The sequence below is a fragment of the Poecilia formosa genome, unplaced genomic scaffold (genome assembly GCF_000485575.1).
Source record: "Poecilia formosa unplaced genomic scaffold, Poecilia_formosa-5.1.2 Scaffold88, whole genome shotgun sequence".
Taxonomy (NCBI): domain Eukaryota; kingdom Metazoa; phylum Chordata; class Actinopteri; order Cyprinodontiformes; family Poeciliidae; genus Poecilia; species Poecilia formosa.
The window spans coordinates 1,039,307-1,055,200 of record NW_006800027.1 but is presented as its reverse complement, the minus strand read 5'-3'; the positions used below and the strand labels follow the sequence as shown (position 1 = coordinate 1,055,200).

General features: G+C 40.8%; 2 protein-coding genes across 2 annotated transcripts; one reads left to right on the top strand and one right to left on the bottom strand.

Moving 5' to 3' along the window:
- Positions 1-66: 66 nt before the first annotated feature.
- On the bottom strand, positions 67-10,975 carry LOC103141651 (testis-expressed sequence 2 protein-like). Its single transcript, XM_007557382.2, has 12 exons — positions 10,250-10,975; positions 5,771-7,042; positions 4,858-5,058; positions 4,222-4,501; positions 3,928-4,112; positions 3,231-3,431; positions 2,571-2,670; positions 1,487-1,619; positions 1,235-1,372; positions 922-1,131; positions 684-804; positions 67-589 (listed from the first exon to the last, which is right to left on the bottom strand). The coding sequence occupies exons 2-12, from the start codon at positions 6,968-6,970 to the stop codon at positions 443-445; spliced, it is 2,916 nt and encodes a 971-aa protein (XP_007557444.1). The 5' UTR covers positions 6,971-7,042; positions 10,250-10,975; the 3' UTR covers positions 67-442.
- A 469-nt stretch (positions 10,976-11,444) lies between these two features.
- Positions 11,445-14,086, top strand: LOC103141650 (methionine-R-sulfoxide reductase B1-A). The gene is made up of 4 exons (XM_007557381.2): positions 11,445-11,586; positions 13,132-13,274; positions 13,389-13,503; positions 13,639-14,086. The coding sequence occupies exons 1-4, from the start codon at positions 11,532-11,534 to the stop codon at positions 13,656-13,658; spliced, it is 333 nt and encodes a 110-aa protein (XP_007557443.2). The 5' UTR covers positions 11,445-11,531; the 3' UTR covers positions 13,659-14,086.
- Positions 14,087-15,894: the final 1,808 nt, after the last annotated feature.

The following is a 15,894-nucleotide window of genomic DNA, read 5'->3' as shown; positions in this document are numbered from 1 at the left end:
AATAGATGCATGTTTTTCTATTATGAACAAGGTCTGTACATAAAACTTGAAAAAATGACAAATTTAGAAATTTTAAATCATTTTTAATTTGAAAAGAACATAAAATAATATCATGCATGATGGATGGATGGAATGATGAAAGTCTTTTTGTGTTGTGCAGTTTCAGCTGATCAGTTTTGCACTACTTAAAAAAAAGAAGAAATTTGTTAGTTAATAAATGCAATTGAGTAAACTCCCTGAAGGGGGCGCTTATCCTGGTCCCCACAGTTCTGGTGGTCCCAAGGTCACAGTTTGAGTTCAGCAGGAAGCATTTTTCCTTCACTAATTACAAGGTCATTTAGGATGACCATCAACCTGCTGCACTCTCAAAGCGTCATCACAACAGATGCACAACATCTAGTTTTCTTCAACATCACATATGCTCTGCAGCCACAGGGTGGCGCTATTCTGACATGTATTCCTGAGACTCCATGGAAGACTGGTGGGAAGTTGAAATCACAGAGGAATGGCTGGATGCAGGTGGGTTTTCCAGGCCAGATGTCATCAGGGGCAGATATAAATCATCCATGTTGGGCATGACGAATATTTTCTGTTCAGATACAGAGAGTAAACACATTTACCAATCAATACAGGGATTTTTAAATCACATGAAGGCGACACAGACGGTGAATTGACGGACCGACCTGGAACTCGCACTGGAGTTTTTTCTCGATCCACTCTGTCACGTGAGTGAAGGTGACCTCCCTCTCTCCAAGCATGGGCCGCACATGGAGGTCTAACCTGGGAGGGCCTCGGAAACTATACCTGAAACCAAACAAGAGTTAGTGAGGAACACGACGGAAGATGAAAACATACATGCAGTTTCTTGTAAATATGAAAATCTTAAAAAGAAATTACGATCCGGACGGTAAAGGTAAGTACCAGATCCTATCAGTCGGAGGAGGAGGTATGTTGATGGTGAGTGTTCCAGAAAGCTCCTGGACCTCGACACTGAGCATCAGGGGCATGTTGGAGACCTCGGCTATTTTCTTCTTGATGTACTCATTTTCGGTGGCTTTTTGGAAGTATTTGGATTTTGCTATTTTATCCACGAATCTCAGGATTTTCCTGCCTGTACTACCACCTGCGTGCCTGCAAAGACGAAAAACTGCAAAGTTGGCGAGTAAATCAGTAGCTTTGCACAGCTGATATGTCGTGCTTCTGTGATTTAATTATGTTCGTGGCAAAAATTCACCCATCAGCTCCTGCAGGAGTGTTCTTATCACCCTGTGAACTCTGTGGATCAAATGGGGGTATTTCCTCTTCGTCAGAAGACCCAGCACTGGAGGACTCTTCGTCGCTATCTGCTAGTATACACAGCCTGGGCTTGGAGCTAAAAAAAAAAAAAAAAAACACAGTTGCATACGTTGCTGTGAACCTCGAGCTCTGAACTTTTTTCTTCATTAAACCCCAGCATATTCATGTAAAGTTCCCTAGGGGGCCTCACCCCATTTGCAGGTTCTCAGGAATGTTGTGAGCTTCGGCCTCTCCCTCTTTGCCCAGCTTACACAGGTTCATCTTAGTCTCCAGGGTCATCTGAAGGCAGCCTGTGTACACTAACTCCAGGTCCAGCCACAAACCTGGAGGTCAAATGGGAGGAGGAAGATAAGTAGCGGGGATACGGACAAACAGTGTTCTTAATGGACTCTGATCTAAGCCATGAGGTTGTCTTGGAGCATGAGCCAAAAGCTAATCTGGCCGGAGTGATGCGAGATCAGTAGGGCCCAGCTTTGACATGTCATGGATGGAAATGCTAGATTAAGAGGATTGCTAATCACTTCACTAAGTGAGACAATGAGAGGGTGCGATCCTATTTGTTACACAACAAACAAGATTATGACCTGAACCATCTGAGTACACTTGTTTTGCTTGCTAGATAGAAATAAAAAAATATAATGGGATACTTAGGTTAGGTTTACTTTTAAGAGTAATTGGAATTTTCATGTTCAGCTTGATCATTTTAAATTTAGGAAAAATCTATTACCATATTTCCCAAACTGGGGTACAGGTGCCATTAGTGGTACTAAGAAGATATTTTGAATTATTCTTTCAGCGAGAGTCGGGGTACACCACGGTCAGGTCAGGTCGCTAGTCCATCACAGGAAGCAAAAAGGCACATGGGATGAACAATGATGCACTGATGCACCAACTCCTAGGGCCAATTTCAACTTACATACATACATTGGGACTGTTGAAAGAGGACAGGATTATGTATGATGTCAAATTAACATTGGAGATGTCCTTAGTTTGCCTTTCTTTGGTTTCTAGATCACTATGTTGTGGCTGTTCTTTCTTTCTAATTTACTTATCTGTATCGTCTGACTCTATCCTCAGCCTTGCTTAAGCTCATCTCTTTCTGCAATACCAGTCCACCACACTGTTGTTTGCAAAGTTTTCCGAGTTTGGATTAATCAGTCTGACAAATTCCATGTTTATTTTTTCTTGTCTGTTTAGTACTTTCAGTCTTCATTAGCAAAGTGTTTTGGCTTTGTTCAGAGGCACTAATAAGACTGTCATAAAGCGTGCTGTACCTCTGCGATCCAGTGCAGGTGTTGATGTAGTTAAGACCTGAGGAAGGCAGCTTCCCATGTCCAGATCAGCTAGGGTCAACTCATTCATGAAGTAAGGCAACTGTATAAAACAGGAGGAGAATTTCATCTGTAAGTACGGAGTATTGACATCAAAGAGAAAAACCTCACAGAGGCAGAGATCTACCTTTCAAACCAATAAGCAGGAAGGGTTAGCTGTAGTGTGGATGAATGTGTGTGCATGCAGGAGACTATAAGGGACGGTGTGAGGCAAAAAGAAGAGGAAATGAGTAATGAGTGATGCAGCGTCATCATTTCTCTTCTGTAGTATCCCACCTGCCTTGGAAACCTGGGAGAGTGCATTGTCAGCAAACGCTCTCGCTCTCATGTAAACAAAGAGCTGAAGAGTATGTGTGACTGTTGTAAAGTCTTATGATCTTGTGCAAAGCAATACTTAAAGACATGCAATTTATCATTGTTAAACCGTTAACGTGCCCCCTGCCGATGTGATAAAAATAAACGAGTGTCTCATTTTTGCTTTAATGTAGTCGGTTACATGCAAGTCCTTGAACACTCCCTGATGGATCAAATATTTTCTAAAAATAAAAAAAAATAAAAAATAAATAAAACATCTGTCAGGAACACCAAATCAGTCAGCTTCACCTTGATCTTACTGAGTTTCTTCTGGATTTTGTGAGCCACTTGATCGGCCCAGTATTTTTCTCTGAGAAAGTCCCAGAAAATCCTCCCCACCAGAGAATTTATCCACGCAGGCTGGCTGTCTGTGGAGCATCCACCCGACTCAGTGACTGCCCCGATGTCCCCTCCAGCTTCACTCCCAGAAACACAATCTTCAGTGGAAATCTGTGGAGAATATAAAGAAAGTTATTCTATCGGGTGACAAAATAAGCAGCTTGGATCTGGTACTTTGTTTAGTCAGTAATTCCAATTACAGTGCCTTGCAACAGAATTCCCAGGACTTTAACTTTTCACATTTTACCATGTCACAACTTCAGCATGAACAAGGAAGCTGGTTAAAGTGGCAGATAATAGTGTGCTATGTGCATTTCATTGAAAAATAACATTGTTATACTAAACTGTGTTATACTAAACTGTATTTGCAAGAAATCTGCTTGTCAAATTAATGCTAAAATATCTATTATTTTCTCAAACCATATTTAAAAGGGCAAACTTTGACAGTTCAAATTCCAGATTTATTTCTTTTTATCCCAATAAAAACCCACTGATTCCCATAAATCCCCAAAGACAGTCAGCAACTTTGAAAATTCTCAGGATTTTATGCAAGGGACTACATGAGTCATACTGGAGCTAAAGCTAAGTACAGATGTAGCTTGTGGACCTTTTTGCTAGCTGAGGGGCTTCCTTTGTCACTGCAGCTGGGGCTGAGAGCGGGACTATTTCTGTCTGAGCCAATCAGCTGCATCATGTAGGTGCTGTACTCCAGCAGCGTTCTTGTTTTCATCGACAAGTCGGCAAACTCCTCTGGGGCTTCCTTAACAGCCTCTCCGCCGCCAGTCTGTGCTTCTGTGTGACAGATAGAAGATGACAGCTGGTTGATAAAACCCCAATTTTCTGCATGAACGCCTTATCAAAATAAGATAAGTTGCTCACCAGGTAAATACATTCTTATTACCTGTGTTCTCCTCTGGGTTCGATTCACTTTGGGGCGCAGCCTTCGAAGCAGACAGAAGGTGCTGAAACCATTCCTCTTTCTCTCTTCCTGTGCGGCCAAACAGGTACAGAGTGGCAGGAGACCGTTGGCTAGGGATGCTGGGTTTCTCTGCTGTTTCACCCTCCTCCTGCCCTTCCAATAGACTCTCTACCTCCAGCTCCCCCTCAGCCAGAGTGATGGAGATGGGGTACTTCTTGTTCCAAACCCTCTTGCGAGCTAAACCAGGAGGCACCAGAGACACCTGGGAGGAACAACATTTGCATCAGCCACTGACAAATAGCAGTCATTTCCATTTTATCTTCATTCTTATAAGCCTTAAATGTGCATGTCAAAGGGACGGCATGCAAAATGTTTCTCCTGTCATTAAGCTGAAAGGCTTTGCAAGCTTGCTAAGTGCAGAGAGGTCAAGTTTGTTCAGTGCATCATCACTTGGTCCTGTAGGTCTGTCACCTCAGTGTTAGGTGACAAAGTGGGTGCAGACAGGTCAGTGTGAAAAGTTCAGTTCAGAGGTCACCTCTGCTTTCTCCTTCTTCCCCCCCCCCGTCAAGGTCTGTGCTCTGTTCTAAACAGGTTAGATTTGTTTGATCAAACATTCACCTTGCTGTTAGCCAACTGGTAAGTACGGTTGTGCAGAAACACGGCTTCGTGGAGTGGCTCATCAAAAGCTGCCCACCGGGGGATGTTGGCACGGGGGTTTGCCAAGTGAAGCCTGCTGCCATCCAGCGTCACATAAACTGAGTGCATTATGGAGGGGTGGAAGGTGTCGGGATCATAGCTGTGTGCCTCATTCATCCAGCCCTGAAAGTAGAAAAAAAAAAAAAAAGATACACCTCCAAATCTAAAATCACAAATTGCAATGGAAGCAATAAATAACCTGTGAGTTGGCGATAAAGTCTCAGCGACAGAGCAAAATGTAACAGTACAGCTCAGCAGGAGGGGAAACATGAGACCCGGCAGAATGCATCCATCTCACTCCACAGTGGATGTATCTGAAATGTCTCTTTGTTTATCTCAATAACTCTGTGTTCATTATGACCTTCTCTGAGATGCTGAACTTGCAGAGCCTGCAGGCAGTTTGTTAGACAGAAATAGCCTAAAAAATAATCTATGATGGGCTGCTTATGCTTTACAGCATCTCAAATATCTGATGCTGCGCAGACCTTCCCTCATGCCAAAATCATAATACATCTGCGGGCTTGTTTTTACGTAGCCAAATAAGTAATATGACAAAGAGAAAGCTCCTAAGGTGATCAAGCAAAGGAATAATTTCTAAACTTTCTTAGGGATTTAATTCTAAAAAGAAAAAAGTGGGAGTAATGCACCTTAAACCTCCAGCACCACTGGAGAGGAATCTCTGACCACTCCTCTTTACAAAACTTCCCTAAATCCTCGGCCCTCTTCTCTTAACTGACCAAGATTAAAAGTTTGGGTCTTAAAGAGTCTAACTTGTATTTATAAACACAAAACAACATTACTAATTCCAAAAAAGAAGTAGTTTCTCAGGAATTACCTCAATGATTTCTGTGTCCATGGACTTTCCATCCAGCAGATCTATGTTCCTGGGAGTGGAATTGCCTTGAGACCCCTGTTTGTTTCTGCCGCGGACATGTCGGGGGGCAAACACGAAGACCACCACTAAGCCCAATATAAAGCCACATGCAATCCCCATGGACAGACCGGCGAAGTACGGTGGCAGAGGGAGAACAAAGAGTCCGTAAGCCAGCAGACCTACGGGGATGAGCCAGTAAAAAGGCAACGATGTTCCTGAAAAAGAGACTTGAGACTGGAGGTTTGTTTCGGGATACTTCCCTGCAGATCTCATCTGAAGCTCCATTACATCCCCATAGGTGCAGATTTCGAGATCCTTATCTCGGCTTTGCGTGTTTTGTTTCGGGAAGACTGAAGATTGCATCGGTTGATCTTTCTGGAGTCTTTTGAGTGGAGCGTCACACACAGCTCTGTGCTCACTGTCCGCTCTCTTTCTGCACCTGAGGTCCAAATCTTCACTGCTCCCGTCTCTTTCACAGCTTCCCTGGGAGGCTGACGAGTCTCCTGTACCAGATGCTCTGCCCTGCTTGGGGCTTCCAGAGCTCTCATCCCCCATGATCTTACTCAGCATGCTTAATGGATCCTGCATAGCCTCTGAAAACCTCCTCCTGGTGTCCTCCAGTTCAGCAATCAGGGAACTGCCCCGGGGTTCAGTGGGAGACATGATGCCGGCAGACAGGGAGGATGCCCAGTCCTCATTTTCGCTCAACACCCCTGATGCAGGCCCGCATTCTGGCATCTTTGGATGAGTGACTTGCTTCCAGGGATGCAGATGTAGCTTGGAGTCCGACTTTGATAGATTGTTATCAGGCTCACCCCGGCGGGAGATTTCTGTACTGAGGGACTTGACTAGGCTGAGGAGGGGCTTACCTCTCAGGGTGCTGCTCTCCTTTGGCTTCAGGTCTGTGGAGGAGGATTTGACCAAGCCAGTCGAGATGAGGAGGTCTGCTGAGGATGATGTTAAATCTGTTAAAGAGCCTGGAGATGAAGGTGAGTGCGGCAGGTAGAGAGGCTGGAGGCGGTGGCTTTGGTTCAGGTCTAGATTCATCCTTAGACTGAGGTCATGCTGGCAGTCCAGGGTTTGCGGTTTGTCTTTGGAAAAGACAACAGAAGGACCTTCATCAAGGTGGTCCAAGCTGAAGATAAGCTTGCTCTCCTCCATGATGAATAGAAACCAGGAGTTAATGTCATGAACGTGAAACTGTAGGTCTAGCTGCAGTTTATCCAGGCGTACCTTGGAAATGGAGTGAAACAGGGACAAGATGTTAAACTGTGGCTAATGTATCAGCAGCAAGACATCCACTTTACACTTTAATTTCCCTTTTAGTTGCACTGCCCTTGTTTCCAATCCTCTCTGTAGCTTTCCTTCATTTTAAGCTATCCCTCTGCAGGCATTCAGGGAACCAGAGATGGCCAAAGTGGAATAAGCCACTTTTTAAATGCCTCCAGATCAGCAGAGGCCCTTGTGAGCCCTTGAGTTCTCCCAAAGTGTTTATCTCAGAACTTTTTTGTTTTTTGTAATAACATTAGTCTGTTGGTCATTTTGGAACCTCACCATGCATCGTTTCTTTAAACTCAAAAAGTCACGTTCAGGTAAAACAAGATATATATAGATTGATAAGCCCCAAACCAAGACATAAGCAAGCCATACTATTGCTCATAGCCTCATGGTCAGTAGGGGGCTCCACTCTCACACTATGTCTCAGATCATCATCATAAGAATGTTTTTTAAAATGAACAAGAAGACATTTTTGAAATGTCTTCTTGTTCATTTTTTTTCTAATTTAAATAATAGAAAAAAAGAAACCTTTTGATCATATTTTAATTTGGTGAGATGGACTTGTATTTACAGAGCCAATTAAAAATTACCACTTATGTCAAAGCTGAGCCAAAACTTTACTTTGTTGCAAACACAAAGAACAAAAAAGTCTGGCTTTTAGCAACTGTGGCCCATTAAAGCTTTGAAAGCACAGCAATTAGACCAAGCCCTTGAGAGCATGCTGATCTATAGCAAGCCTTTTAAAAGTTTGTTTACAGTGAACAACCACAGCCATGCATTATGTCAGGGAGACTGGACAGAGTACACAATGTCATAAGATCCAGCCTAAGAGTGGATTAACTGTGAACGTCAATATTTTTGCACTTAAGAGCTTTTAATAAAAGACTGACCAAAAATTATGTTATTAAAGTGAGTTTTATCATTCATTTGTTCTATCAACAGATTCTCATGGTGCAAATATTATTTTCTCATGTGCATTCAAATATTACATTTGTGCAATTTTTTTAAATCTAAGTGTAAAGATTTTAGATAATCCACCACATTAAATTGTTTTGCAAAAAAAGAAAAAAAAATATTGCTCCTATACATCATAGTAGGAATTCATTAGCAACTTGTGCAGCTTACTGTACGGTTCTACAATAGGCCTCCACTTCATGAACATCATCAGGACATCAATTTGAACACAAACCCCCTGGACTTTTTCGTTTTCAATCTAATTAACCAGAAGTGCCGCTCTGCATATGGTTAAGCTGCTGCTGCTGCAGACGACCCTGCGTCAGGTTAATCAATTTTGACTCAGGAGTCAATTTGGGAAACGTTCCTGCTGACATAAGGAGCAAAACCTTAAATATCTTTGCTGCTGAGTGGAGTCAGCAGAGGCCTGGCAGCTTCCCAGGGAGGACTCTGAAATATTCTCAGTTCAAATAAGAGGAGAAAATAAAATACTCCTACCTGAACATCAATAGTAAAGCAATTTTTTATGATTGACATCATTTTATTTGTTTTAGAGAGCAGTTCCCAGACTATTCAGCTAACTGTGGAAGAGACCCATGACATTGTGCCAAATTAAATCTGACTAAGCATTTACTGTTTTAGATAGATTTAGTTAGGATTAGTTAAATTATTTCTGATTGCTAAATGCTAGAATAAAAACAAGTTCTTTGCATTAACAGGCTTACAAACAGTAAAATTATTATGACTTTAAATAATTTGGGAAAGGCCACATGACAATATCATGGCCTTGTGAGCTTCAGGTTAATTCCCAATGTTTGAGTTAACTGGAGACACAACTATGGGTGAATTGTAAGACTTCTACAATTCTGGATCTTTTTTAAGTTCAATTTCCAGATATCTACAAGTGCCAAGTTATACAAAAGTAATGGTATAAAAGATTAAACACACCACTGGCATGGATTGAAAGGAAATGCGCTCATGGGACAAAGGAGATATTTCATCTTGTCTGATGAAACCACAATTCAAGCGTTTGGTCACAATGACTATGGGGAAAAATAGAAAGTTTCAAGGTCTGAGGACACCATACCAACTGTGATGTACAGGAGGAGCAGAATCATGTTTTGTGGATGTTTTTCTGCAGGAAGAACATGTGCACTCTAAAAACACACCATAATTATCATGAGTAATGGACATTATGTGAAAAATACCAAAACAACAACTCAAGACATTAGCCAAGAAATAAAGCTTGAACGCAGATGGTTCTTCCAAATGGACAATTACTGTGTAATCTCTGAATTTTGAAAGTCTTTCATAAAGTCTAACTGTCTTTTCTTTATCAGAGAAACAGATGTTTATCAGAAATCAGATGTTTACCTACACACACACGCATGCACGCATGCACGCACGCACGCACGCACGCACGCACACACACACACACACACACACACACCCCCACACACACCACACACACACACACATCAGGTGTATGGGCAGCAGAAATCCAGGATGCAGAATGAAAACTAGTTGCTGAAGGTATGAATGATTGGTATCTGATAATCAATTTTAACGTAATACTGAGTCATAAACAAAACTGATTAACGGCTATCGGTGGCACAACACAAGCCACATTTTTTACACCCCCCTCCGCCCCCCAATCTGCCTAATTCACTTCTTATTTGTAAATACAAGCAGAGACGAATAAGGTAAAATCTCAATGAAACCATCTGAAAATCCCACACTGACCTGACCCTAAAGTCAGCATTGTGAATTTAGGAGCGTGTCACTCTGTCTATCCTGGATTAGGAGTTGCAATGGGATAAAATGCAATAAATAAAATAAAATGAAAGATTAGTTTTTGCATAGCAGAAATGAGAAATGGGAGGATATGCCTCTGGGATGACACAATGATTGCAGACTAAAAATAGGCAGAACATTTATCCCAATGCTATCAGAGTGGAATCTACCTCTAATGTCTCCCACAGGCATTTTGGTAATTATAAAAAATAAAAAAAAAACTTTAATAACTGAGAATCGATTCGTACTGTATGACTTTCATCAAGAAAAAGTCTTATTTGAAGACAAATAAATGATCAGCTATTGGAGATGTTTTCTGACTCCACAATTCTACTACTTTTGGAAAAACCGCCATCTGCAATGCAAATGTCAGATTATTTGCACTCGTCAATAACAGCAGTAGGACCTACTCACCTGATTGTGACATGCTTAAGAAGATGGCGTTGTTTATTCGGTAACGATGCTCTCATAGTTAAATGCAGAAGCGTGCATGAAGCGTGGGTCTGCAGTGTTCAGCCCGCCTGCTGCTGCAGAGCGCAGTGTGTGTTGCACCGCTGCTACGCGTCGGTATCCATCCATCTGTGCACCAGCAACTTTACTGCCCTATGGAGGTCCTCCTCGTCTCGAAAATTCACTCAAACTTAATTAAAATCATTCAATCATTCAACCCGCCGCTGTTTAAGCGTCGCTGCTGACTCCATGAAGCGTCAGGCCAGTTCGGTTCATCATAAAACCATTACAGGGAATCCTGACCGCAGAGAGGACTCTTTAATCCAGATTAGATGCTAGCCGCGGCGGTGGCAACTCCTCCTCCTCCTCTTTTTCCCTCCTCCTCCTCCTCCTCCCCCTCCTCCACCCTGCTGCCTCAGCAGCGTCAAAACACGGAGTGAGTTTAACTCCAACACCGCAGTCCTGTACGCAGATTTATGTAAGTGCACGACCTGGAAAATTCTGGCCAGGCAGCACAAAATCGCTGCTAACACAGACCACTGCAGTCAGACATTTTCCTGTGCCTTTAAATGACCACCAGGCTGCACCAAGGACCTCAAGCCTAATATTTAAACAAGACTGCATAAAAATGGTGTTAATGATTATTATTTTAGGATTTGTTCCAAGTGCACTTCAGCCTCGTGGCGGTGGGAGGAGGTAACGCTTTTCTATTGACACTTAATGCCGATTATGTATAAATTAACGAACAAAACATGTTTATTGTATTCCAGGTGGCCACTTTAAAGCACTTAGTAATATTGTAGTCAACGTCTCTGATCTTTGAATCCATACAAATATTCACACCACAGGCAAATTTATGTGTAGTTATTTTTATTCAACTGAGAAGCTTGTTTCAGATTGAAAATTGTAATTAAACAAGTATCAGTTTTGTCTATGCTTTATGTGCACAGCTTTTTTTAATACAAAAAAACTGGAATGACAAAAACTATTCACACACTGCGCAGTAATTTATTTTTGCATGTTTTCTTGCAGTGATGATGTCCAAGAAAAGTCAATCATGATAATTGTTTTCTGTGTCGACAATAAACATTCGGAAAGCTACCTAATAAAATCCGCGTGTGGCCAAAACTTTTTGGCAACGTTTTAGTTTGAAATTCGAACCGAGCCGGAAGTTACCGGAAGTTGCGCAATCTCGTTGCGTTTTGTCTCAGTGCGGCAGAGCAAGGGATTAAGTTCACCGACAGCGATGTCGTTTTGCTCGTTTTTCGGCGGAGAGGTCTTTAAAGACCACTTTAAACCAGGTATCTTCTTCTCTACACTTACTTCTTATGACGTTTTTACGCTTTCTGGCCAACGTAAGCTGTTTGTCTGCCCGTTGTGTTATTGCTTGCGTCACGCGCTATGTAACTTTTAAAGTGTGTCCAGTAAATGAAATTTAAATGCGCCTTGGACCGAAACATAGTGGATGAGTTGGTATTATGCTTGCAGAAAAGCATCTTCTGTTTTCTAATTTTGTAATTTTTCTAATTTTCTAGTTTTCTAATCCGTCTTTTGGTTGCACTATGACGCAACTCTTACACAAATCTTACAAAACAAGATAATTATTACTACGGGTTACATAATTTTCTCGTTGAATGGATCTTAATGAGGTTTTACCTGGTTAAAAAGGAGAAAATAACAATAAAAAATATATAGTCATAATAAAGTTTAAATCTCATGTATAATCTAATCCGCTTGTGCATTATTTTCTGAAGACTTTCTGTTGTAACCTCTTTTTTTCCTCATTTATTACCATTCTGATCCCCATTTCATTTTAGAATATGTCAGGAAATCAATCACTGTCCCAGCAGACAGACAGGGCTCTGTCTTTATCTACTTGCAAAACTACACCCATCTATTTTCATGACTATATGTGACCAAACCGGCCTTAGCTATTTTTTTTAGCAGATATGTATGTATCTCGTTTGAGTGCAAGCAAGATAAGGAAATATCTAAGCATTAAAGCTCTAAATACTTAGAAAAAAACTACATATGAACAGAACTCACATGCTCAGGTGTGAGATACTAGAAGCTTTATGCTATTCTAAATAATACAGTCACAACCACATCAAATCTGCTAATGGTTCTCAGTTGGATTTAGATCAGGCCTTGAGTTGGCCATTTTTCTAAATACGCATTTCTTTTTGTTTGTTTATTTGGATCCCCATTAGCCATTACCGTGATGATGGCTACTCTTCCAGGGATCTACATTGTAAAACAACCCATTTATTACAAAAACAGTTGCTCACACTTAACATTGCATTAGTATATTGATTCAGAAATAATTGCAACACTGTATATGATAAAATAATTGAACAAGACTCTTTTAAAAGCATTTCTTATTTTCATTTCTAAGTATTTCATCCAGCATTCCTGTTCCATGGTGGAAAAGTAAAATAAGCCTTTAAAGCATGCTTTGTACTAAGTGTGTGTTATTTGTGAATAAATAAAAGTTGAAATTACTTGATCAAAGCAATTAATTTTTTTTTACTCTAATACACTTTTTTTTTAAATAATGCCTTGTATTTTGCTCCCCACAGCATCATGCAGCCAAAATTACTTTTTATAGCTTGAATACTGCACTCAGGTTTCACAGGTTCTATTTCAAACAACAAACTTCTCGTAACTTTCTTTTTTCAACAGCTTCGTTCTTGTCAGATTTGCATTATTTTGTGTTCGTCTGTCACACAGAGTACCAAAAATGACAAGAAACTTGAGTTTAAAAAAAAAAGTTCTTGGCGTGTGAATACATTTGTAATGGATTGAAACCACAACTTTTCTAAGATCCCTTCTCCTTTTTCTCTCAGGGATTTACGTTTGCTCTAAATGTGACCATGAGCTGTTCTCCAGTCGCTCCAAGTTCGAGCACTCGTCCCCTTGGCCGGCCTTCACGGAGACCATTCATGAAAACAGTGTATCCAAATTTAAGGAGAGGCCTGGGGCTTATAAGGTGCCTTCAAGCTTTCAGATTATTAGCAGAATACTGCAAAAACAACGATTTCTCCTTATAAAAAAAAGACAATACTTACACGTTGTTTTGATAATTAGTGTAACGTTTTCCCAGGTGAAGTGTGGGAAGTGCGGAAACGGACTGGGACATGAATTTGTGAATGACGGTCCAGCCAAGGGCGTTTCCCGCTTCTGAATCTTCAGCAACTCACTGAAGTTCGTCCCTAAAGGTAAAATCTTTAGTCTTCGTTCCATTAGCAACATATTATAACAAAACCAAGCAGCCTTTGTGTAGCAATGCATTGCCAAACATCTTTCTAATTTGAAGAAGTTGTTGAATGTCTCGTTTTTGTCCCCACCCTCAGATAAGGTCGATGGACAGTAAGGTGAGCTGCGATTCAGGAGTCTGAAGGACCAGAAGCCTCTCTGTGCTGCTGCAGGTGAATGAATGAAGTGTTCTGGGACAAAGTCCTATCAGGGAACCCCAGGACTCTGATGAACTATGACCTCACTGAAGAGCAAGGACAGAGAGAGATGGTGGAAACCCTTTGATTATGCAATTATCACCGATTGAGCTACAAGATTGATCACACCAATCACATCGTTATGCAAACAGACTGTTTATATCAACTCTGTGCTTTTTATCAGTCGATCTGAAAGAAATGGGACAAGTTTATTTTTAGAGATGAATCTACTGTTGAGAAACATGTGACTTTTATGTAATATTTATTAGTTTTATCAAATGAGAAGAGCATTTTATGCAAATTGTGCACAGTGTTTAAAATAAGAGTCAAATAAATGTATTCAATCAAATTTATTTGTGTTTAGTCTAATACCAGCCTGGAGAAAAGCTGCCATTGCTTTAAATGCAAAATGTTGCCACTAGGTGGAGGCGTTAGACAAGACAGCCAGAGCTGTTGACACTGGTCAGTTTCCCAAAATGTTCATTTCCAAACTGAAGCATAACTAATGTAAGATTTAGGTAATTGACATCTGAATGGGGGAAATGTCATATTTCTCTTTTTCTGTGGGTGAAGTTTGTAGAAATAACTTCCAGCCAGGTGAGTGTCAGAGCTGCTTGTTGCAATCCCTGAGACTTCCAAGATGTTCTGGTTCTTTCTTTTTTAGGCAAAGACGGCTTTTCATTTGGATGTTAATGTAACGTTGCCTCTTAGTCTCATGCCAGACTTTGTTCTGGAGGAAAACGTTGCACTTTTTTTGTTTTTTTTTCTCTGTGGGGCTCTTAAACTTTTAAAACTTTCCTCTGAAAATGAGCAAAATGGCTGAACATTTAAAACGCATTGAAAAGAAAATCTTTTTCTTTTAAAGCATAATAGAAAGAAAATGACTGAGAACCAAATTAGTACAATTGTATGAATGTCCTCATGTATTTGTCTTTAGGTGTGTGTGTGTGTGTGTGTGTGTGGGTGTTATATATTCAGACAAGATACTGACAAAATCTCTAACATGTTCTCTTTCCACTATATGAAGTGGGGAACAGAAAAGTGTGGTGTAGAAGTAAAACTTGTTCCTGCGTCCCAGGGTGGATGACGTGCTTCAGAACAACAAACCCTCATGGATCTCCTTTGCACTGCAAGCAACAAGACGCAGACTGAGGAGCTTTATTGAAGAACCTAGAAAGCCACAAAAAAAAGGTTTCCATTAATGCTTCTTTAGTTGTTTTTTTTTTTTTTTTTTCAAAAACATTTTAAGTTAAATCACAAGTATTAAAGTGTAATATTAGAAGTTTGGCCAATCATTCACTTATTCCAATGTAAGTTTTTCTGAAAACAGAGAATCAAATTCATCGGAACGTCTTGATTTTTTGGATGCTGTCTCCCTCTTTTTGCCATAGTTTTTTTTCAAACCAGACTTTTTCTATGAGTAATTGTACAATCCCGCGTCACTTTCTGACCTTTATCCATTTGTAATTTCACAGTTAAAAGGGCAGCAAGGAAACCTGAGTAAATATTCCCAAGTCGGGAATTCAATACAGCGCAGCTTTCCACTACGTTTTTATTTTCCTTTTCGGAAGCTTTGATTTATCTTTTGAAACCAAAAAACTACAAGCACATGGTTGCTCTGCAGTAGAGCTCCACTGCACAGTGCGACTTCTCTGCATTATCCTGTATTAAGATAAGCTATAGATGTAAAACCTCTGGAAAGCACCCTCAAGTTAAACTCTTCTGAGTTCATGTCACAGACATGAAGGAATCCTTTCCTCGTATAGAGAGGCTCTTTCATTGATGCAGTGGAGGAATTTCAAACAAAGCGGGGATGTGGGGGCACGCTCGGCGGCTTTCATGCAGTTTTTAGGTGTCTGGGAGAAGCAGGTGTGGAGCTGCTTGTTTTAAAGGCCTGAAGATCAGAGCGGGAGATGAAAGCGTCGGTGTCAGCCACAGGATTAGGACAGGAAGTGCAAACATTGGTGGAGAGCAACGCTTAGGTGGGTTCTCCCGTTTGATGTTGGATGATTTTGTCTTGTAAGGTGTGCAATCAAAACTCCTCAGCTGACTTTGAAGGCAGCACTTGTGGAAAAAGCATGACGTTTATTTATTTATTTATTTTTTAATTTTAAGTGCGTCCTTCTCCTAACCAAAACCCACAAAACTATCAGCTTC